We start from the raw sequence: 24,367 nt of genomic DNA on the forward strand, positions 1-24,367 counted from the left end.
CCATGCAAAAACATTATAAAGCTTATCCTAAACCTCTTCATAGTTCATATACCCAAAAGATGCACTCATACTTCCTAGCAAAGTACAATAATTCAAGAAAATATGCTTCAAAACTGCAAATGGCTTTGCAAAAAACTGACTTAAACAAAGGAAATTATCAAACTGTGTTGTTAAATTCAGTATATTGCTCAAGCAACAAACTTGCATTTCACAGAGAGACATAATTCTGATCATTCTACACACTAATAAGTAATATCTGAAGACAATAAACATTAAAAGTATTCTTCTCACAGTACCTCTCATGAGTCAAACTAGAAAAGATTGATTCAAGATATCAAACAAACTAAAACAGTAAAAGAGCCAAGAACTTAAGCTTTGTCTGTCTTGGCAGCAGCTGAAGCAGCCTGTCCACGAAGACGTCCAGTTCTCCTGGCAGCAATGAGACCAACCTTTTGTCCAGGAGGTGCATCACGACGAACGGTACTGGCATGTCCAATATGTTGGTGGTTACCTCCTCCATGAGGATGCTCAACTGGATTCATAGCAACACCACGAACCTTGGGCCAGGAGTTTCTCTTCACTCTGTATTTGTGGTAAGCATTTCCTGCTTTCAACATGGGCTTCTCAGTCCTGCCTCCACCAGCAACTTGGCCAATCATAGCACGGCATCCACTTGGTACAATCTTTTTTGCTCCAGAAGGAAGCTTAATCCTGAAAAACAAAAAACGAGGATTCAGACTTGACAACCAAAAGAAGGACACTAACTCCATCCCAAAAACATTCATTGCAAGAAGATCAGTGCTTAGATGAAAGTTAGTGGAAGACAACAGGTCAACCGAACAACGGATAAACATACAGGACTATGTTGGTTGGCTTGAAGAAGCAAAGGTCATTCAATTCCTCTGTCTAGATCAGACCTAATTTATCAGAGATATTAGCACGTAACAGCAAGTTCATACAATTTGTACATAATTTATCAGAGATTTTTTACTACACCTCTCTATAAGTTTTAAGGCTATACAGACCTCAATGCAAAGACATCAATATCTTTCTCATTTTATTTGTCCACATTTCAACCAAACGAAATAACTACCATATGCAAATACTAACACCCTAATAATCATCATAATACAAAATTCAAACAATCTATCTGCTGCGTACACTCAAGCATATTGCTACGAAGTCAGTAAACAAAGCAATAGCAAGTCAAGGAACTATCACTATGTCAATCAAGACCCTCAACAATAAAAAGCCTAAATCAACTTTATACTTCTTCATACAGCAAAACCACGGCATACATCAGCAATCTCATACCACATAACCACACAGAATGATATCACACAAGTCAAGATTTGTTTTATATCACCTGTCAACATTTTTTTATGTAATTATATTTCTTGTTCTACTTGCGCATCTTTATAACAGATATTGAACGACCGGGATTTGGCAAAATATACTACTGTACCAATAATAAATCGCATTACTGACAACAACTACAATTAAACATGTTTTCCGTTACTATATACCAATTAAATCTAGATCAATTCCACTAAATTATCAGCAATATTGGCACATTTCAGAAATTTCATACATCATAATGTACTAACTACTTACAGACAATTTCCATTTATTTACATAATTTTCGATATACTGGACTCACCACTCAAAACACGCTACTAATGAACTCCATAAACAGAACAAGTCAAGATATCAACATAGGGCGTAAATCAATACTAATTCATCACCATAGGGCATAACATGGCACATACTGAACTCAGTAAACATACTTCTAGGTCAATCAAGACTACTGAACTCGGTAAACATACAGCTACGCCAATCAAGACCCTTAAATTAACAAAGGGCTTAAACCAATTTCAATCAGTTTCAATAATTCATCACAGACCAAAATCAAGGAAATAAAGATTACTGAACTCAGTAAACATACTACTATGTCAATCAAAACCCTCAAATTAACAAAGGGCCTAAACCAATTTCAATAATCCATAATCATTTTCAGCAAAATCACATAAATCTACAAAAAAAAAATCACATAAATCAAAGAGATAAATATACCTTGAAGTACCATTATCAGGGTTGTGACTGATAACAATAGCATAATCACCAGAAGCTCTAGCTAATGTTCCTCTATCACCAACATGATGTTCAACATTACAAACAACAGCTCCTTCAGGAATAGATCTCAATGGAAGAACATTTCCAACCATAAGATTAGCTTTCTTCCCACAATACAAAAACTGTCCAGTATACATACCCTCAGCAGCAACAAAAAGCTCCTTCTGATGCTTGTATCTGAAAGGATGTCTGAAAGTAACTCTTGCTAATGGAGCACCACGACCTGGATCGTGGATGATTTCAGTAACTACTCCTTTCAAGTAACCATTTCTTTCACCGAAATCTAAACTCCTGAATCTTGCTGGTCCTTTGCGGTGGTGGGTATGGGATTTGAAGATGGAACCAGCTCCCTTACGTTGAGATCTGATTACACGACCCATTTGGTGATGAAGATGGTGGTGGCGGAGGCGGAATTAGGGTTTTGTTCTGTGGAAATGAAATGAAACGGGGGATAAGTTGTTTATATACGAAACAGAAACAAGGGTTTAGATGGAAAGGATCGGCACGGATAGGAAATGGAACGGACTGGCACGGGACGGAACCTTTTTTTGCTGGCCTTGAGTCTCTGCCACCTAAAACTTTTCTTTTACACATCTCTTGAATTTTACTCTTCTCAGTAACTATGAGAATATTTTTTTATGGGAATTTTTTTTGCTAATTATGCAGTGTCCTAGTATTTTTAATCTAGCAATGTCATAATCGACCATTTTTAAACACGAATAGGTTTTAATCAATCTAGCAAGTTTGTACGAAATTGTTATTTGAAAAATGGTTTTGCAAGTACTATCACAGCTGAGCATACCACATATAATACGAAAGTTCGTGTTTTCCAGAGCATTCAATTATTGTGATACAGGTTCCTGATATATTTGAATAACCTCTTGTTGATTATATAAATTTGGCTTTTTGCCCATAATCTGTCGTGTGTGCTAAAATTTGGCTCGGTAAGAAATTTATACCTCATAATCCAGAATATGCATTCTGATTTCATCAAAACTTATTCTCATCATGGTAACTCTAAAAATGGTATTATACCCCCTCATCCCACAAGATATGCATTATTTTTCTCTCGAGATATAGGAATCAGAAACGGAATGAGATTAGAAATCGCCATATTTCTTTTCGACAAATGACTCAAAATCTTAATGGAACCTGACACTTCCTCGTCTATATCTCTATCAAGATACAAGTCACTTTCATTAGAATGTTCATCCAACTATTTTATTAAAACAGTTTTGACACCATCAATAAGAATTTGAATTAAAGACTCATTTAATATATATTTTCAAGAGGATTTCCATACGTTGATTTGATTATCCGATCAAATATCCGAACTACATAGGCAATACCGAATGTCTTATACTCTTGATAATTAATAATCATCAGACATGAAATCAAGAGTTGAAGTGTATGCTAATTTTCTGTAACTCGTCTCTGTTAGGGAAAATAGATAATAAATGCCCGAATACAAGAAAATTGAAGCATACAACATCATCATCAGTGTTAGTATGTGACTTATGATAAAGTGATGATACTTAAGAAATTATCTTATTTATTTTTCTCGAAAAAATTCAAAATTTTGGTGGAGTATCATCATCAGTCTCTGGCCCACTAAATTTACCCTAAGAGGAGCTAGTTTTGTTTATTACACCTTTAAGAGAAACACGTATCTCTTTTTTTAGACCTGTCTATTCATTATCAAAGATCTTTGATTTGCCATATCATTCTTTGTTAGTTCTGAAAGATCGTTTGTTTCTGTAATGGCATGCTTTTTAGACTCGTATATTTTCCTGGAATAGTTTTTCCTAAAGAATGTGAGGATTATCCCAGAAATATTTTGATTAAATTCATCAAACGTATGGATATTTTTCTAGTCAAAAGCTAGGTTTTAAACACGTGCTTTTTTCCTGTCGTATTCCCGTCGAAAACAGTCTCCAAGATATCCCAATCTTCTTTCGAAGTTTCACATGTACAGTCACATGATGTTGAAGATGTTAGCTTATGGCATGTATAATAGCATTTAATCTATTATGCTCTGCAGCACTTACTTCAATTGCGTCATATTCACCAATATCCTTGGCAGAGGTTATACGTTTACAGTATTTGTTGAACGAGGATAACCTTTGACAACCTTCCCACGATATATAGGTAACTAGTGTTATCAAATCCTGGTGGTACTTGAATTTAACTCGGTTGACACACGAAATTCATTTTTATAGGTTTGGGAAGATACAAACACAAACTTTTTAGGTCGTTTATGGTATTTCCGTCTTGATACCAATTGAAAAGGAGAAGCTACATAGTATACAATCAATTATTTCGATCAGACATCTATATATATGTGGACAATCCTTATACAATTTATACATTGGGTTACGAAAATGTATGCATGATTGTTCATTAACAAGGTATGGGCATTACAATGACAGTTTCAGATCAATCTATGAAGAAGAACACAAATATTAAGAGATAGAAAACTAATATGATTCCAAACAATAAATAGAATTAATAGTCATATTAGGAAACATGGAGCTGCAATGGTTTTTTGTTTTGATATAAAATAAAGAAGATTCAAAGCATATATAGTTATAATCGTTTGATTGTGCAACCTATTGAATTTGATTCTCCAAGACTGAATATAAAAATTTCGGTTTGTGAAAAAGTAGAGCTGATATTTCCATGATGGGTGAATATTGTTACCTTGGAAATGGGATGAGCAATCTGGCTGCAATAGAAAAAAATTGAAAGAAAACATTATGATTGTAATTGAATTCCAATAGAAGCGATGATAAAAAAAAAAAACCCTTCTTCGAGACTTAATTGACATGATGCTAGAAGCTTACGATTTATGAGAGAATAAGTCCAGCAAATCATGTCCCTCAATAGCTTAACTAATTAAATCAATATGACATAAATCTCGATCCAAGAAAAATAACAAGGAAAATAATATAATAAAACAAAAACAGTTGAAAAATTATTTTGAATTGTAGAGAGCATGATATTAGTTCCTCACTCATCTAATCAAAAGACTACATCTAGTACTTAAGCCTAAAGAGTTCGGTTGAGAAAAAAGGCAAGTAATCATGGTTACTGTTGAGGGATGAATTTGATTCTGGTCATACTCGTCCTAACTACACCAAATGATCTCACACTTCCAAATGTGGTAAGAGAGAGTTGTCTTTCCATTTGTTAATGGTGGTTTTAGGACAAGGGTTAAAACCGTAAAACCCCACACCTAACATGACGTCACTAACGCCGCCAGCGCATTTAGTAAATAATTTAACGCGCTCACGCAAAAATTATCGGCGTACCTTTTTTAACGCTAAATTAGGGTTTCGATACACCAAACCCTAATTCCCGCACCACCGTGCCAACAACATGTCAGACATGCCAGCAGCATGCCAAACATGCCAGCCGCACCACCGTGCCAGCAACATCCCAATCATGCCAGCCGCCCCATCGTGCCAAGGCATGGCAACCATGGCACATGTGCCAAACGAACATACCATGCACTCCTTGCACGCCAAAGGCATACCATGCCAGCCGTACAACGAAAAACTAACCTTGGCCATGTTGCTACCCTTTTCGAATTCTTCCTGATTTTACTGTCGGGCTGTTTTAGCCCCCTAAACAAGCTCAAAACCTAAATATTCCCTTGTAGAGAGATAGAGAATTCTGTTTCGTGTCCGATAAATGGGCGTACCTTCAAACTCCGAGTCCGTACGCGGATTCTACAACGATTCTAGTAAAGGGCGCTAATTAGGGTTTCGGCATGTCAAACCCTAATTTAGACAAAGCCGCAAGCGCTTCCCTTGCAAGCACCTCCCTTCCAAGCCGCAAGCGCTTCCCTTCCAAGCTTCCCTCTACCAGAAGCTCCACACGCGCCATGCAACGCTTGCAACCTGGCATACCAAGCCGTGCAATTGGCAGGCCTTGAAAAGGGTATAGAAATGAAGCGTGATAAAAAACGGGAGCCTACAGTAATACCGCAAGTGCACGGTCGTCGGTTGTAGCTCGTGCAAGTACGGGTCGATCCACAGAGATCGGGTGTGTTTTGGAAGTGTTTTAGCTAATTGGGTTCCTAAATTGCAATTGGGCTATGAAGCCTTTTGGCTTAAATTGGGCTTTGAGTACTAATGGGTTTGTTCACAATAAAATGAACTGAGCTTGGGCTCAGTTGGTCTTTGAAATGCAAATGGGCTTTGGCCTTAATGAAATGGGCCTCAGTGAACTAAACCTTGGGCTTTAGTTTCAGTCAAGGATCTGGGCCTTTGGGCTTCACTGATTAGAACTTGGGCTCAGTTGGATGGGATCTGAGCTTGGCTGCAGGAACTGGACTTGGCTTGGCAGGCAGCAGGAGAAGAAGTGGCAGGGCAGCAGCAGCTTGGCAGCAGCCTTGGCAGCAACTACAGCAGCAGCAGCACAAGTGCTGCACAGCAGCAGCAGCAGAGGCAGCAGTGTAGCAGAAACAGACAAGGCAGTGCAAGCAAAAACAACACAGGGCAAAACAAGGAACAAAGCAAATGAAAACTAAACAGCAACAAAACAGTGAACAAAAGCAAAACAAAACAAGAATGAACCAAGGCCTAAGGCCAAGGGCAGGGATGTGGTGAAGCTAACATAGAAAAGAAATTGTGGATGGGAAGTGCAAGGAGATGGATGAGAATTCCCTTTACCTAGCCAGTTCACCTAGGTTAAGTTTTTGTCAAATGTCTAGTTAACCAACCTTACAGCCTTAGCTAACCCCTAGTATTGGCTGTCTGTTTAAGGCACAACCAATCACAGACTAACTAGGCAGTGGCTTACTAACTAATGTAGCTGATTAATTCCCTAGAGCCACCACTGACCCCTAGCATTAGTGGTCTTCTTACAGCACCACTAATCACAAATCAGTTGGGCACTTAGGAGTCTAACTAGCCTAAGCTATTTTAAGCTCAGCAAAAACCATCCTAATAGCTAACCATTATGGTTCAGTTGTTTTCTCACCCTAGTGGGGAATTAGAACATATTGCAGTTAAGAGTCCTCATGGTTGTCAGGCATTAAGACTCAGAATAAGAACATGTGAGTTGAACATGGGAGATGAAAATAAAAACATTAACAGAAACATCACACTAAACAGGAATTAACAGAACATGAACATTAACATAAATAACAGGAGCATTAACAGAGCAGCAAATTGAACTAAAAAGAAACAACATTAACAGACATGAAATTGAACTGAACATGGAAATTAACAGTTAACAGAACTTGAAAGTTCTGGATGCAGGCTAATCCAAACATGGTTTTTACATCATACCCACACCCATATATATACCCACAACACAATTAGGGTTCTACAATAAAAATCCCCAAACTGACAGAGCTAGGGTTTGGTAATTACTCACCTAATTTGATGTAGCCACATCAAATTGAGCTCGACCCATTACTCTATTTGTTCTCCTGTATCACCTCCATGCATCAATTGCTTCTCTAGCACACGTTAATTCATCAACCCATAACCTAGGGTTTAGGTTAGGTAATGAGTTGATGGGATAAAGGGCTAGAATGATGGGGGAAGGTGTTCAATCACGTGTAGGATGATGACGGAGGTGGTATGGTGGTGTTTGGTGGCGGTGTGGTGGTGGCAGTGGAGGTGAAGAAGATGGTGGCAGGACATGGTGTCTCTGCAGAGGGGGTGATGGAGGAGAGGGTCGACTGGTTGGGAGAAGGGGGTTGTTTGGTTAGGTGGATGGGTTCGGTCGCTAGGGTGTGAGGCGGCTTCATCGAGTCTTGATGTTCTGTGACTCTGAGCTGCGAGATGCGAAGATGGTAGGTAGATCGGACGGTGATGCGGAGGCAAGCGAGGAGCGACCGTCGGATCAGGAGATACAACGAAACGAACGGTACTTGATGGAGTTAGGTACTGTAGTGTAGGGCGGAGATAGCAAACGTTGATGAACAGCAAGGGAGCGACCGTTGGATTCAACTTCCATCTAATCTGAAGGCTTGGAATTTCAGCGCTGTGGTGCTTGGCAGAGACTTCAGATTTTGATGCTCTATGAAGGAGCGACCATCGGATGCTTCTGGGAACTGATCTGACGGCTGAGAACGGAGGCGTTTTTGTGTGTAGAAAATGAGGTTGTGCGCACCATTCTTCGCGGCTTCCTTGCGTAATTTCTCCCGGCTTTTCACTACTTTTCTGCTCTTTTCGCTCCGCGACTCATCCGAACTTTATTTATTACCTAAAAATGCAAAATTAATTAATAAAAATATTTATTCTTGAAAACAATGAAAATACAGAATATGGGATAAAATGTAGAATTAATGCATAAAAGATGAGTTAAATTGCCAACAAAAAGGGATAAATATATACATTATTTGGCACTCATCAAATACCCCCGAACCTGAATTTTACTTGTCCTCAAGTAAAACAAAACTAAGGAAATCCTAACTATACCACTGTCGCTGGTCTCTCGAATGCATTTAGCGTATGCACTAAGCCTTTTAAACCACTAAGTGTCCCTAGTGGACGAGTTGAAGTCTCATGAAGGTTTACCAGAGGTGTGCCTACAAAACCTAAGGACAAAATATAAGCTCAGATTCCATCAAATGTGACATGTGCAAAACAGTTAAGCTCACAGCAAAATGGAGATGTCAATCTAGCTATCGAAGGCACAATCCTAGCACTGATAACAAATAAGGACATGTGATAAGAGTGTAAAGTGTATCTACACATGTATAAAGAAAGATCTGAAGTTATGACTACTAATCACCAAGAGATAGTTTCTCAGGCTAAGAACTGAGGTCGAAATCTAGCTAGCTGTCCGGACTTTACGAGAATTGTGAATGAGTTGGAGGTATTTCACAATTGCTCGCGTTGTACATCAATGGCATACACCCTCCTTGCTTATTACAACGAAACACAAAAGAACTCTTTACATGACTCTTATTTACATTGACAAATCTCTTTTTATTTTTGGAACAAGAGATGATGGAATTGATAAATACTTGATTTTTTTTTTTTTTTTTTTTTTTTTTTTTTTTTTTTTTTTTTTTTTTTTTTTTTTTTTTTTTTTTTTTTTTTTTTTTTTTTTTTTTTTTTTTTTTTTTTTTTTTTTTTTTTTTTTTTTTTTTTTTTTTACAAGGAAACACTTTTGATACATAACAAAAAGAAACAAAAGATTACATGACACTTTGCAAGAGGTAGCCCTTTTTGATGCACCCAGTTAAATTCGATGGTTGTCTTTCTTAATGTAACCTCCATCTTCTATCCCAACCAACCAAAGAACAAGCTAGTCAAGTTTCGTTCAGTATTCTAAAGTGATTGGCAATCGTAACTTCCTATCAAACACCTTGAAGATCGAGGCCATACATGTATTGGTAGATCGTGCGCGTGCAAATTTCTTATCACTATGTGAGTTGTGCTAGAATCAGGGTGCCTAAATATCTAGACTAAGACTCCTAATAAAAATACATATTTGCACAAGAGTCAACATTTCAAGGTAAATGAGCTCCATTTTTTTATGATTTTTTTAATTTTTTAATTTTTTTTAATTTTGATTTTTTTTAATTTTTTTTGGAATTAATTTTTTCAATTTTTTTTTTCAAAAAGAAGAAGGAGTTCGTTTTCAATTATGGCATATTATCGTGGTATCTACTATATACCCCCAAACCTAAACTAAACATTGTCCTCAATGTTTCAAAATATGGAAAGAATTAAAATGCAACATATGGAAAGGGACATGCTGAGTAGAGTAAAAGGAGAGAGAATACCCGATTTCGGCGAAAGCAGAATTAAAACTCCGTTATTCAAGGCAAAAATCCAACATATTTCAGCCGAGGTCATATTGGATTAGCAAAATATATACAAAAGGAACAAAAGGATTTTAAAATTTTATCTACTGGATTATATACAAAAAAATTCACCATACACTAACAGTCTAAAGAGTTGAGGATCAACCCAAAAGAAAAAGTGTAGAGACAAAGAAAGTTTCAAAACACTAAAATTGGACTTAAATGGGAATGAGAGTGAAAAACCGAATGAATCACCCCTAAACCAAATTTTTTCAACAGGTTTACTTTTAAGCACAAAATCTTTTAATTTTAAGGGTTCAGGATTCAAAAGGTCTAACTCATAATGGACTGTTTTCGGGATGGGCAAACATGCAGTTTCCAACTGTGGCTCTTTAAAAGTGTTATATTTTGAAGCAAAATAGTCCAAGAGGACTTGGGAGGCACACAGTTCCAAACCTAGATTAGGAATTTTCAAAAAAATCGGTTTGACATTATGGGTACAAACCAAATCTAGGTTGGGTGGAAGGCCATCAAATTGTGACTTAGGTAGAAGAATAGGCATATCATTATCAATCAAATCAAAATCTTCTAACTCATCTACACATGTCACATCATGCTCACAATCATCAATCAAATGGGCAAGATTACAATCAGAATTATCAACATCATCAACAGATTTATTCTCGTGTATCGGCACATCAGGGGAAACATCACATGGAATACTAGAAGAAATATCATGCATTAAGGTCGGGGCAGAGAAGCCTAATGTATTTGAACCCAAAGGTTCCATAACATTTTCAGTATAGACATGTTCTTCTAACATAACATTATAATCATCATCATCATCATGATAGGCATTTTGCAATCTAGGATAATTTTCAATCCTAAGGTCGGAGCTATTACAAGAATAAAACTCTAATTCATGGGGATGACTCATATCATGTGGTGTTGTTCCTGTTTCCCTAACGGATTCCCATTGATGGGTTTTCTCTGCAATCTCGGCTAAAAAATTCCATGCATCATCCACAGATTTATCAATAAACTCACCATTACACATAGACTCAACCATGGTTCGAGATTTAAAGTCTAGTCCCTCATAGAGGATGACGACAAGTCTCCACTTCTCAATTCCATGGTGCGGACATTCACTCAACAAATCATTAAAACGTTCAAAATAGTGAAAAACAGTTTCCTCATCCAATTGGACAAAACAATTGATATTTTGACGAATAGCGATGGTCCTATGATGTGGAAAATTTTTTGGAAAAATTGATTAGTGAGTTGTTCCCAAGTGGTGATTGATTGTGGTCTCAAACCGTAAAACCATGTTTTGGCCCTTTCCTTTAAAGAAAATGTAAACAAACGCAATTTCAGAGAGTCTTCGGACAAATGATCAGGTTGCATAGTCCGACAAATTTGTTCAAACTCTCTTACATGAGTATAGGGGTTCTCAGAATCGAACCCTCGAAATATAGGAAGTATTTGTATCATGTTTGCATTTATTTTAAAAGGGTTATTGGTTTGAGGTAATACAATACATGATAATGGAATTTTATGACGGATACATGTATTCATGGAGAGCACGAGGTTGGTCCATTTTGAAATGACAAAAGCCCACTATTTGGTTTTAAAGGGTTTTTAAAAATTTGGTTTTGATGGGTTTGGATTTTGGGAAAATTTGGTTTTGGTGGGATATAAAGAAATTTGGTTTAAAATGGGAGCAAAAGAATTTTTTTTTTTTTTTTTTTTTTTTTTTTAGAAAGAAAATAAAATTAAGAAAATAAAATTTGGTTTTTTAAAATTGGGAGCAAGCCCACTGTGCAAGCCTCTAATGAAATGGAAGGAAGGCTGCGGCCCAAGAAACACTAAGTTTTAATTTTGAAAGTTGAATTTGGCCCAGTTGGTTAAGGCCCGACGTTTGTTTTAAAACTTTGGTTTCGAGGTCCACTTTTGAGTGGAATACAAGTCCACAATCAGTTATAAGCTCAGCTGGGTTTAAACCCAGAGTCCAAAATACAAGTCAAATGGAAGAATTTAAACAAGCCCACACAAAATAAATACAAGCCCACAAATTAAACAACAAGCCCACAAATAAATTATTACAAACCCAAAATAGAAAAATAAAAAGCCCAAAAAAAAATTGGGTTAATTATTACAAGCCCACAATTAAAGAATTGGAAGCCCACAGGTTGGGTTCTCTCAATGGAATGGGTTTAGGCTTACCTTTTTAGCACAGCCCAGCTGCTCTGATATTGTTGCAAAAACCCAGTTGGGTTTTGGTTCTTTTCCTTGGTGGCGTCCCAGCAGAGGAAAAACAGGTTCAGAATAGCAGGTCCAACAGCAAATGAAGTGAAGCAGATGCAGATGCAAATGCTATGAAATGAAATGCAAAATAGCTAAGAAAAACACAGATAAAACACAGCGCCAATCCCCGGCAACGGCGCCAAAAACTTGTTAGTCCCCGGCAGCGGCGCCAAAAACTTGGCAGGCCTTGAAAAGGGTATAGAAATGAAGCGTGATAAAAAACGGGAGCCTACAGTAATACCGCAAGTGCACGGTCGTCGGTTGTAGCTCGTGCAAGTACGGGTCGATCCACAGAGATCGGGTGTGTTTTGGAAGTGTTTTAGCTAATTGGGTTCCTAAATTGCTATTGGGCTATGAAGCCTTTTGGCTTAAATTGGGCTTTGAGTACTAATGGGTGTGTTCACAATAAAATGAACTGAGCTTGGGCTCAGTTGGTCTTTGAAATGCAAATGGGCTTTGGCCTTAATGAAATGGGCCTCAGTGAACTAAACCTTGGGCTTTAGTTTCAGTCAAGGATCTGGGCCTTTGGGCTTCACTGATTAGAACTTGGGCTCAGTTGGATGGGATCTGAGCTTGGCTGCAGGAACTGGACTTGGCTTGGCAGGAAGCAGGAGAAGAAGTGGCAGGGCAGCAGCAGCTTGGCAGCAGCCTTGGCAGCAACTACAGCAGCAGCAGCACAAGTGCTGCACAGCAGCAGCAGCAGCAGCAGAGGCAGCAGTGTAGCAGAAACAGACAAGGCAGTGCAAGCAAAAACAACACAGGGCAAAACAAGGAACAAAGCAAATGAAAACTAAACAGCAACAAAACAGTGAACAAAAGCAAAACAAAACAAGAATGAACCAAGGCCTAAGGCCAAGGGCAGGGATGTGGTGAAGCTAACATAGAAAAGAAATTGTGGATGGGAAGTGCAAGGAGATGGATGAGAATTCCCTTTACCTAGCCAGTTCACCTAGGTTAAGTTTTTGTCAAATGTCTAGTTAACCAACCTTACAGCCTTAGCTAACCCCTAGTATTGGCTGTCTGTTTAAGGCACAACCAATCACAGACTAACTAGGCAGTGGCTTACTAACTAATGTAGCTGATTAATTCCCTAGAGCCACCACTGACCCCTAGCATTAGTGGTCTTCTTACAGCACCACTAATCACAAATCAGTTGGGCACTTAGGAGTCTAACTAGCCTAAGCTATTTTAAGCTCAGCAAAAACCATCCTAATAGCTAACCATTATGGTTCAGTTGTTTTCTCACCCTAGTGGGGAATTAGAACATATTGCAGTTAAGAGTCCTCATGGTTGTCAGGAATTAAGACTCAGAATAAGAACATGTGAGTTGAACATGGGAGATGAAAATAAAAACATTAACAGAAACATCACACTAAACAGGAATTAACAGAACATGAACATTAACATAAATAACAGGAGCATTAACAGAGCAGCAAATTGAACTAAAAAGAAACAACATTAACAGACATGAAATTGAACTGAACATGGAAATTAACAGTTAACAGAACTTGAAAGTTCTGGATGCAGGCTAATCCAAACATGGTTTTTACATCATACCCACACCCATATATATACCCACAACACAATTAGGGTTCTACAATAAAAATCCCCAAACTGACAGAGCTAGGGTTTGGTAATTACTCACCTAATTTGATGTAGCAACATCAAATTGAGCTCGACCCATTACTCTATTTGTTCTCCTGTATCACCTCCATGCATCAATTGCTTCTCTAGCACACGTTAATTCATCAACCCATAACCTAGGGTTTAGGTTAGGTAATGAGTTGATGGGATAAAGGGCTAGAATGATGGGGGAAGGTGTTCAATCACGTGTAGGATGATGACGGAGGTGGTATGGTGGTGTTTGGTGGCGGTGTGGTGGTGGCAGTGGAGGTGAAGAAGATGGTGGCAGGACATGGTGTCTCTGCAGAGGGGGTGATGGAGGAGAGGGTCGACTGGTTGGGAGAAGGGGGTTGTTTGGTTAGGTGGATGGGTTCGGTCGCTAGGGTGTGAGGCGGCTTCATCGAGTCTTGATGTTCTGTGACTCTGAGCTGCGAGATGCGAAGATGGTAGGTAGATCGGACGGTGATGCGGAGGCAAGCGAGGAGCGACCGTCGGATCAGGAGATACAACGAAACGAACGGTACTTGATGGAGTTAGGTACTGTAGTGTAGGGCGGAGATAGCAAACGTTGATGAACAGCAAGGGAGCGTCCGTTGGATTCAACTTCCATCTAATCTGAAGGCTTGGAATTTCAGCGCTGTGGTGCTTGGCAGAGACTTCAGATTTTGATGCTCTATTAAGGAGCGACCATCGGATGCTTCTGGGAACTGATCTGACGGCTGAGAACGGAGGCGTTTTTGTGTGTAGAAAATGAGGTTGTGCGCACCATTCTTCGCGGCTTCCTTGCGTAATTTCTCCCGGCTTTTCACTACTTTTCTGCTCTTTTCGCTCCGCGACTCATCCGAACTTTATTTATTACCTAAAAATGCAAAATTAATTAATAAAAATATTTATTCTTGAAAACAATGAAAATACAGAATATGGGATAAAATGTAGAATTAATGCATAAAAGATGAGTTAAATTGCCAACAAAAAGGGATAAATATATACAATATTTGGCACTCATCAGCAATCTAGGGCCAAACCTGCCCCACGCGCCATTGGAACATGCCATGCAACGCTTGCAACTTGGCATACCAAGCCATGCAACCTAGGGCCAAAGCCGCCACACGCGCCATTGGCACATGCCATGCAACGCTTGCAACTTGGCATACCAAGCCGTGCAACCTAGGGCCAAAGCCGCCACACGCGCCATTGGCACATGCCATGCAATGCTTGCAACTTGGCATACCAATCCATGCATCCTAGGGACAAAGCCACCACACGCGCCATTGGCACATGCCATGCAACCCTTGCAACCTGGTATGCCAAGCCGTGCAACCTAGGGCCAAAGCCTCCACACGCGCCATTGGCACATGCCATGCAACCCTTGCAACCTGGCATGCAAAGCCATGCAACCTAGGGCCAAAGCCGCCACACGCGCCATTGGCACATGCCATGCAACGCTTGCAACTTGGCATACCAAGCCGTGCAACCTAGGGCCAAAGCCGCCACACACGTCATTGGCACATGTCATGCAACGCTTGCAACTTGGCATACCAAGCCGTGCAACCTAGGGCCAAAGCCACCACACGCGCCATTGGAACATGCCGTGCAAACGCTTGCAACTTGGCATACCATGCCGTGCAACCCTTGCACTTTGGCATGTCGCGCCTACATCAAAGGCCGCGATTCCTCTTGAGATGCAAAATCTCGACCGTCGAAGGTCGCCACTGAGCCGGCAAGTCTCTCAAGCTCAACTTATCAAACGCCAGCGACATGCTACATGTTTTCCACGAAAACACTCGAGACATCAAAACGTATGTCACAAATTGGGGGATGCTCATTAGGGTTTTGGTTTGGCGGTCTACGGCGTGCGGCATACACAAATGCCCGTTTCAAGAAAGTGTAATAAGAATAAAACGGTTAGTAAATGCAGGAAGTAATGGTGAAACACTCTTTCATTATGGAACATCAATTCCATCAAATTCCATAAATACCAGGCGTTACCACCTCTTCCCATTTAACTCATCCGTTTCTTTTCTTACGAGGCCAGAGTACGTTTCACTTGGACTTGTATAAATAGGTCTTACCTATTTCCACCGAACACAAGTTTTTGATCAGGGAGAAATACAACACTCAGAAAAGCAACTCTTTCTAGCTTTATCAAAGCTTTCATCTTCTGATACAAGTCAAGTACTACTCTTCCAGAACTGCTTTGGTCTCAACACTCTCTTCGCTTCCCTCTCTAAACCAGCCCTTCTCCTCCTCTTTGTGACCGAAGAAAATCTGGAACGACTATTTCTTGGTTTAAGCCAGATTTGTATAGATTGATCTCTCGAATCTAAAGTAATCCCGTGCAGTATATTTGTTTAGGGTTTAGATTTGTTTCTCACCCACTCACCGAAATTACCAAAATCAGCTGAAACAGTTTTTTCCCATAAACACCATTGTACCTTGTCCTTTCTTTTATAGGCTTTCCTAAAAGCCCCTCTTTTTAATACATCATGATACATGTCCTAACACCTTTTAATTATCCTTAATTCATTCTTTAACATAACCTTTCCCTTCTTCATTAATTCCTCCCTTGTCCTCCCATCTTCATGGGTATTTCCTACTTGGATTTGGGCTTAGTCCCCAAGTCTCCATACCACAACCCAAGCTCACCTCTATTCTTAGGGTCACCCCCAACTCGTTAAGGGGATATTTTTTCATGTATCAACATTAGTCCCCTGACTATTGGGTTAATTATCAGATAATCCAATAGTCAAATCCTTTCGTGTCTCCGTGCACCACGTATCGCCAGAAATAGAGCGGTCGTCATGTCATTTATGACGCTCTTTTCTTTATATAGTAACCTTGGATTCCCAGTCTAGGCATCAACTTCAAGCTTTTATCTTCACCTCCCTCTCCTTTGCCGGTCGCTTTACTCGAATGGCTCATTCTCTCCACGGACACGTTTTAACTCTAGCACCAGTTCCTGCGTTGGTTTCGATGTTCAAAAGGTTGGAATTGACGTGTTTGTTGCTGGTAGAAGCCGAGGTTGAGGTGCTTTTCGAGCATAAGATGTCCAAAAGAGATGTCATGCACGCTCAATTTACAGATCGTTATGAAGCGCATCAAGCCGCCGAGGGGGCCGTGCGATTGACATTTGTGATTCAGCACGCTCTGGATGACGCTGTTACAGCTCATAATATTGTTGTTTCGTTACTCACCGAGTCTTCAACGATGAAGGCGACTATTGGGTATTCCATTGATGATTGTCGCTTGCATGTTTCTGGTTATGCGGTTCCCCGTCTTCTTGGACACACTCTATCCTTAACTGTTGTTTCTGCGCTCGTGAAACCGTCTTATCTTAGAGACGAACTTGCGCGCTTGTTGGTATTGAGGGAGGAGATAGGTGTGTTGCGCGATTTTAGACAAGCCCGTCGAGATGCGACACGCCAGGATCGTGATGAGCATGAGGGAACTCTTGCATTAGCTCGCGAGGCGAAGGCCAAGGGGAAGATCATTCGACATATCCGTAAGTTGTTGAGTGACGCCAATTGGGGGCTGTCTCAGTCCAATATCAGTGCGACGAGAGTAGGTTTATGACGGAGGCTGTGGACAGGGACATCGCTCATTGTCGTGTGTTGATAGACGACTGAATCACGCGCTGTTTTGAGGACGACCTCTTCTCATTTATTGTTCTTTCTATGCGCTTTCCTTTGTGTTCTTTTCATTTCTCAATTCTAAGGTTTATCTCTCTTTGTTGTTTTCCTTAAATTTCTTTATTTTGGTTAATTGCTTACCTTTTATCTTACGAATGCTGTCACGCTGGCTGTGAACTTTAATTCTTGAGTCCCCTGGTGTTTAAGTCCGGTTTATATTGGGGCTGCCACGTTTCTCTTAGTGTGGGCTGACACGTGTCTAGGCATGCAAAGGGGGGACGTGATTAATTGCATCGTAACCAACACCATCCTCTCTTGTATATATATCTTCGTATGTAGTTCTTGTTTCTCAGTTTAGGCCATCGTATATATATATATATTTGATCAGAAAATCGCCAGCATGGATAATTCTCTTCATGGTTATATACTAGCCTTGACATCTATCTCCATGTTAGTCTCGGAGACTTTTAAGCGTGATGAGTTGAAGCGACTTTTGCTTGTGAGAGCTGAGGTTGAGGATCTTCGGGCCCATAGAAAGGTGAATAGGGACGCTAAGCGCGCGAATTTCAGGGTGCAACATGAGGTGTACCAAGCTGCGTGTCGCGGAGATCCAGCGGGCGTTGAACGAGGTTGTTACGGCTCGGGATGCGGCCAACCAATTGTACGCGGATTCTTTGATGATGGTGGCTACTATGGATCGCGCCATCTCAGATTGTCATCTTTGGATTTCTCATCAGGGGGGTTTACCACTTCTTGGGCATACCCTGACTTTAGCGGCTATGTCTATTGATGTTATTTTCAATTGAGTTGTAGTAAGATGATTCGTTCACTCAGATTTGTTGAGAATTTGTTTTAAGACTTAATAAAGAAAATAAGGAGAAATATATATACACAATTTGTCACAAGATGAAGAGACGCTGAGACGCGGGATTCCACTACTTTTCATATTTTTATGGTTCAGTCATAAACTCTAGACAATATAGCTCAAACAAAAGAAGTTGTGACTCTAGTTCTTTGCCAAAAATATATTTCGTAAAATATTATTTGTAAGTTAAAAGCATGACGCATCTAAAGTATTTATAACTAAGCATGCGGCATCTAACAAAATAACAAATAATTAATAGAAATCATAAAGCAATTAAATCTACGCAAAAAGTCAATAAAAGAATTAATTCATTTACCACAATCATGAAAAGTTGCTTCCTCCGTTGTCCCAGTGTTGGGGTTTAGCTTCTCATGATAAATACACACTCAAAAATATAATTTATAGCTCGAATGATGTTTTTATTAAAGAAAACTAATAATACAATGAATCTGCAACGTTGTCTCTCTATTTTCTTCCCCAGACTCTCGATGTCCCCTCTCTGGCTCCCAGGAATCATTTATATACCCAACAGTCAAGAAATATTTTAAATAAATGCTTATAATCTCCCCAGTAATGACATTAAACTCGAGAATATTTTCTTTATTCTCACACGATTCTGAGTTGGCAAAGAAATCTCTTTTAATCAATATAATATAATCCAGAGAATAAAATCTTCTTGTTTTAGTCAAGTATCTCCCATAATAAACACAACATATACGTACTTCCCATTCTTGTTTTGTCGACAATAAATGAAGATTTTCCTTTTTATCCGAATCTGAATATGTTACCCTTCCTGTTTTAGTCAAACAGGGTAATGCCAACTCATTCCCATGCAAAACTCTCCAAATCAACACGTATCTTCACGAACAAAACCTTGAAAATATCTTCACAACTGTTTTCTTCAAACCAAGAATATATCCTTCCTTTTACGAATCAAAGGCAATTATTGCCCCTTTTTTACTGTTACAGCTCATCATCAACCAATCCGTGCCACAAATCTCCAAAAAAAAAGTCTCATAAAATTATAACCAAAAATACGCTGTTGAAACCAAAACTTTCCCGCCAAATTATGTTCATTCCGTGGAGAAGAAGATGGTTCTCCCCCAACAGAAATGGGTTGTGAATATCCATGGGGTGTGCATAGTACATAGGGTGCCCCTTAGTAACTGAGGTGCCCCTTAACCAACACTGAGAGTTCGAATAACACGTGTCCTCCGGGGTGCAAAAACCACTTTTCGAGAAACTTTTTCCACATAAGTGTTTATTGGCCAAAAATACCTACAAGGACATAAAATACCATAATTAATACATAATCGAGCACTAACAGTACAAAACATTGAGAACAAAATAGACACAAAAATGCGTCTATCATCTACGCTTGTATCTTATTCCTAACTCGAGGACGAGTTGGCTTGTTTATTGGTTCTGAAAGAGGAAGCGGGTTTGTTGTGGACACTTCAGTTAATCCATCGAGATAAAGTTCGTAAAGAGTACGATGATCATGAGGATACTCTTTCGCTTGCTCGTGAAGTCGTGGCTGAGGGTGAAATTATTCAAGACATCAATCATTTAGTGCATGAAGATGATCAGGACCTTCATTTGGCTACTGCGCAATGCGACAATGGCCGCTTGATGGTGGAGGCTTTGGATGCGGACATTGCTTGGTGTCGGGCATTGATGGATGGCTAGGTTGTGTGTCCCTTAGTGGGGTGTCTTTGGTTTAGTTCTTTTTGTGGGTGTGTGTGTGTGTGTGTGTGTTTTTTTGAATTGGTGTAAGTGATTTTTGTTTTTTTAATTTGAAAACATTGTTATGTTCGATTTTGTGGCAAAGGATTGTTGGGTGGGGTGGATGTTTGTTGAACGCGCCTACTCTTTTCCCCTTCTTTTTTTTTGCAAGGGTGGTAAGGTAAGACGTTTTCTAAACGCGCCTACTCCCACTTTTATTTATTCTTTCAGAAGGGTTTTGGGTGGGGCGGTCATTTGTTAAACGCGCCAACCCCCCCCCCCCTTTTTTTATTGTTTCAAAGGGCCTGCGGGTGGGGTGGGAGTTTGGTAAACACGCCTACTCCCCCCCTTTTTTATTCTTTCAGAGGAGCTTCGGGTGGGGTGAGCGTTTGTTAAACGCGCCTACTCCCCTTTTTTTTATTCTTTCAGGGGGTTTCGGGTGGGGCGGGCGTTTGTTCAACACACCTACTCTCCCCCTCCCCCCCCCCCCCAGTTTATTGTTTCGAAGGGGTTTCGGGTGGGGTGGGCGTTTGGTAAACGCGCCTACTCCCCCCCTTTTTTTATTCTTTCAGAGGGGTTTTGGGTGGGACGAGCGTTTTCTAAACGCACCTACTCTCCCCACCTTTTTGCTGTCCCGAGACCTGTGAACTTTTCGGTCGATCAGGCGTCTTTGGCTGCTCTGAGACCTTTGTGAATTTGACGGTCAGTCGGGCACATTTGGCTGCTCTGAGACCTTTGTGAATTTGTCAGTCAATCAGGCGCCTTTGGCTGCCCTGAGACTTTTTGTGAATTTGTCAGTCGATCAGGCGCCTTTGGCTACCCTGAGACCTTTTGTGAATTTGTCAGTCGATCAGGCGCCTTTGGCTTCCCTGAGACCTTTTGTGAATTTTGTCAGTCAATCAGGCGTCTTTGGCTGCCCTGAGACCTTTTGTGAATTTTTCAGTCGATCAGGTGCCTTTGGCTGCTCTGAGAGCTTTTCTCAGTCAATCAGGCGCCTTTGGCTTCCCTGAGACCTTTTGTGAATTTGTCAGTCAATCAGGCGCCTTTGGCTGCTGTGAGACCTTCTTTGAACTTGTCAGTCGATCAGGCGCCTTTGGCTGCCCTGAGACTTTTTGTGAATTTTGTCAGTCAATCAGGCGCCTTTGGCTTCCCTGAGACCCTTTGTGAATTTGTCAGTCGATCAGGAGCCTTTGGCTTCTCTGAGACCTTTTTCAGTCAAACAGGCGCCTTTGGCTGCCCTGAGACCTTTTGTGAATTTGTCAGTCGATCAGGCGCCTTTGGCTGCCCTGAGACCTTTTGTGAATTTGTCAATCGATCAGGCGCCTTTGGATGCCCTGAGACCTTTTGCCGATGGCTTTTTTTTATCAACTTACTTTTATTCCTCATAACGGTTGTTTACATGGTATGACTCATGCGTAGAATTTCTTTAGCCACTTTTCATTGATGGGCGTCTTGACTATGGTTCCATCCATACGTATGAGCTTATAGTATCCGCTTTATGCTACCTTCCTTATCATAAACGTGCCTTCCCAGTTCGCGAAAAACTTTCCAGCACTGACATTTCTTTGTACGTGTGGTGCGATTTTCAAAACCAATTCGTCCACCTTGAATATTCTTTCTTTTACGCTCTGGTTATAATAGTTAGCCGCGCGCTTTTTGTAAGCCTCCGCGAATCTTTCTGCTCGCATTCTCCTTTCCTTTATCGTATCTAGATGGGCGAAGCGACTTATTTCATCGGGCGTGGTGTGGCTAGCCATTGGTACCCTCGCAGATGGGATTGTCATTTCTGCAGGCAAGATCGCGTTTTCTCCATAAACGAGTGAATAAGGGGATGCTCCCGTGGAACTGAGTTTTGAAATCCTGTACGCCCAGAGCGCCACCGTCATGCCATTCTCTATGATGATCATGCACTGTTCTACTAAGGATGAGGATGAGCGTTTTATTTGTTTCCTCCGCCTGTCCGTTCCCTTTAGGGTAGTAGGGAGTCGATGTGTGGAGCCTTATGTTGTATTGGCGGAGCAGGTCGATCACATCCTTGTTTACGAATGATATTGCATTGTCTGCTCTGATTATAATGGGTGCGTCGAATCTGTAAATGATATGTTGTTTGATGAACACAGCTATTGTAGCACAGACGTAATCTTTGAGGGGTATCGCCTCGACCCACTTGGACGCGTATTCAGTGACTGTTATTATGTATTTATGACGTTTTGAGGACAGTGGGTTAATCCGCCCTATGAGATCAAGTCCCCAGCTATGGAATGGACAAGGTGTCACTATGTTGTGCAGTAAGGTATGCGGCGCTTGGATCAGGTTTCCATGTGTCTGGCCTAAGTTAATATACCTGAGCTAAACCTTAATATATAGGAAATGAAAAGCAAAGTACGTTGTTCTCGCTTTATATATTTTAATGGAATTTCTATAATTACAATTGGGATGTGTGGAAAAAAATAAAATTATCCCCCAAACGCAAATTCCCGGCTCCGTTGCTGTTTAGCGCGGTCATAGGTCCGCCAAAGTACAAGCCATACGAATGTGGTTTCCCAAAAAAACCTGCTTTTCATTTAACCCCTAAAAGCATCATCTTCAAAAAAACCGAAGCATAAGAGTTTAGTTAATAATCAAATGGTCTCGCTCGAAGTTTTAGTTTTGCCACAAAAAATTCTAATATGTTCCTTCTGCAACTGCCACAAGATAAGTAGCGTAATTCAGACTACCCCAAATTTTTGGTTTGATTGCGTATCTCCCTTTATGTCTCCACCTATGACTGGCCCCAACAGTGAAGCTACAAGATGGCGCGATACTGTAGTCAGTGGCCAGACGATGAAGCTGCATAGTTCGACGATGTAGCGCCGACATGGATGGGAAAAGAAAGGCTACTTAGCACATGCAATGCTATGCGATAGTGTTGCATATCCTTCATTCGAAGTTAGCCCATCTCAAGGAAGGCATTAAGATTGCAATTCAAGTCGTGGGATGACTTAGGCATTGGCCCAAGCTTTGGACAAGGCTTGGAAAATGCATATGTAATAGTGGCGTTGCCAAATGCGCCATTAATGACTATTGCTCGACAAAAATAATGCAAGTGATGTACCTAAAATATGAAGTTGAATTAAGCAGCAAGGCAAGACATGATTGTCATGACTTTACTCGGATTTGGCATCAAAAGAGTTAAGTGCATGGACATGACAAAAGTAGCGCGATGTTAGATGTATATTATAATAGGCCAAGTTATATGCAACGCGATGTTGGTTGTACATTGGTTCTTGCCATGTTAAAGTAGCCGATGTTGGATGGATGTTCGCGAAAGCTGTCAGTTACGAGTATGTGTGTATCACACGCATGGAAGAGCAAGGAAGTTAGTTAAGGCGGTTATAAGGAGGCTTTATAATCAATTTTGGAATATCCTAATCATTGAAGACAAGTATGGCATAACTCTGCACGCCATCACAAAAGCTAGCAGTTAAAATGACATTGTAGCGGTTAGGGTAACTGCCTATGGACAAATGGTTGTTCATAGTCCATGCAAATTAGTTGCACACGGATTGGACACGTTCTTGGCATTATAAATATGCCAGAGAACTTATGAAAATGCAAGTCTTTATGTGTATAGGAACCACATTGCAGTGGAGAGTGTTTATTGTAACATTATAAAAAGAATAAGCTTGTAAGTCCATTGGTTGGACATAATTTTGTAATCTTCCCCTGAAGCTAATGAAAGTGAGTTTGTCGTCTTAGATGTTTGCCTTAGTATTCCGTTGATTCGAAAGTAGTACTCCCCAACTTCTGTGAAGTATAAATATGGCATTAACCCCTCTTTGTAGTATGAAATGCAATTAAAGGAAAAAAGAAAATCTAAGTAAGTATTTCGTTTGCATATATACTCAGAGTAGTGTTGTTGTTTGCATAGGTGCAAACTTATAAGTCTTAAATACGAGATCACTGAACCACTGTATTGTCGGGTCATAGTTGCATAAAACTTTGCTTGGAGCATTTGCAGGTGTGATAATTTGGGTATCAAAGCTAGGTTGCTCTGTTTTGGCTATGTTTTGGAAGATTTCCTATGTTCTGATTGAGTTTTAGTTGGTGAAATTGTTAGATCATAATGGATGGGAAAAAAGTGCAATGGATACCTTAACTGATAGGGTCGTTGAATTGTATGATAGGATTGCCGATGAGGTACGACATCCTAATAATGCTAATTATGGTGCTATAGTGCACGCTCGCTTTCAAGCATTGAACACTTATGCTGCTGATATGCTTGTTTCAAGCCAGGAGCCAAGCTGTAACTAAGAAACATAATAATTTGGAAGG

At 40.2% G+C, this 24,367-nt stretch overlaps 1 protein-coding gene across 1 annotated transcript; it reads right to left on the minus strand.

Moving 5' to 3' along the window:
• Nucleotides 1–154: 154 nt before the first annotated feature.
• Nucleotides 155–2,563, minus strand: LOC113322022 (60S ribosomal protein L8-1-like). Its single transcript, XM_026570020.1, has 2 exons — nucleotides 2,074–2,563; nucleotides 155–711 (listed from the first exon to the last, which is right to left on the minus strand). The coding sequence occupies exons 1-2, from the start codon at nucleotides 2,511–2,513 to the stop codon at nucleotides 369–371; spliced, it is 783 nt and encodes a 260-aa protein (XP_026425805.1). The 5' UTR covers nucleotides 2,514–2,563; the 3' UTR covers nucleotides 155–368.
• Nucleotides 2,564–24,367: the final 21,804 nt, after the last annotated feature.

This window comes from Papaver somniferum, chromosome 11, assembly GCF_003573695.1.
Source record: "Papaver somniferum cultivar HN1 chromosome 11, ASM357369v1, whole genome shotgun sequence".
Taxonomy (NCBI): domain Eukaryota; kingdom Viridiplantae; phylum Streptophyta; class Magnoliopsida; order Ranunculales; family Papaveraceae; genus Papaver; species Papaver somniferum.

What these genes read in the sequence shown, in the direction of transcription:
- LOC113322022 (XM_026570020.1), bottom strand. Translation starts at nt 2,513, where the DNA reads ATGGGTCGTGTAATCAGATCTCAACGTAAGGGAGCTGGTTCCATCTTC. An exon ending in CCTGATAATGGTACTTCAAG is followed by an intron (nt 712 to 2,073) that starts GTATATTTATCT and finishes TTTGTTTTTCAG; the next exon opens with GATTAAGCTTCCTTCTGGAG.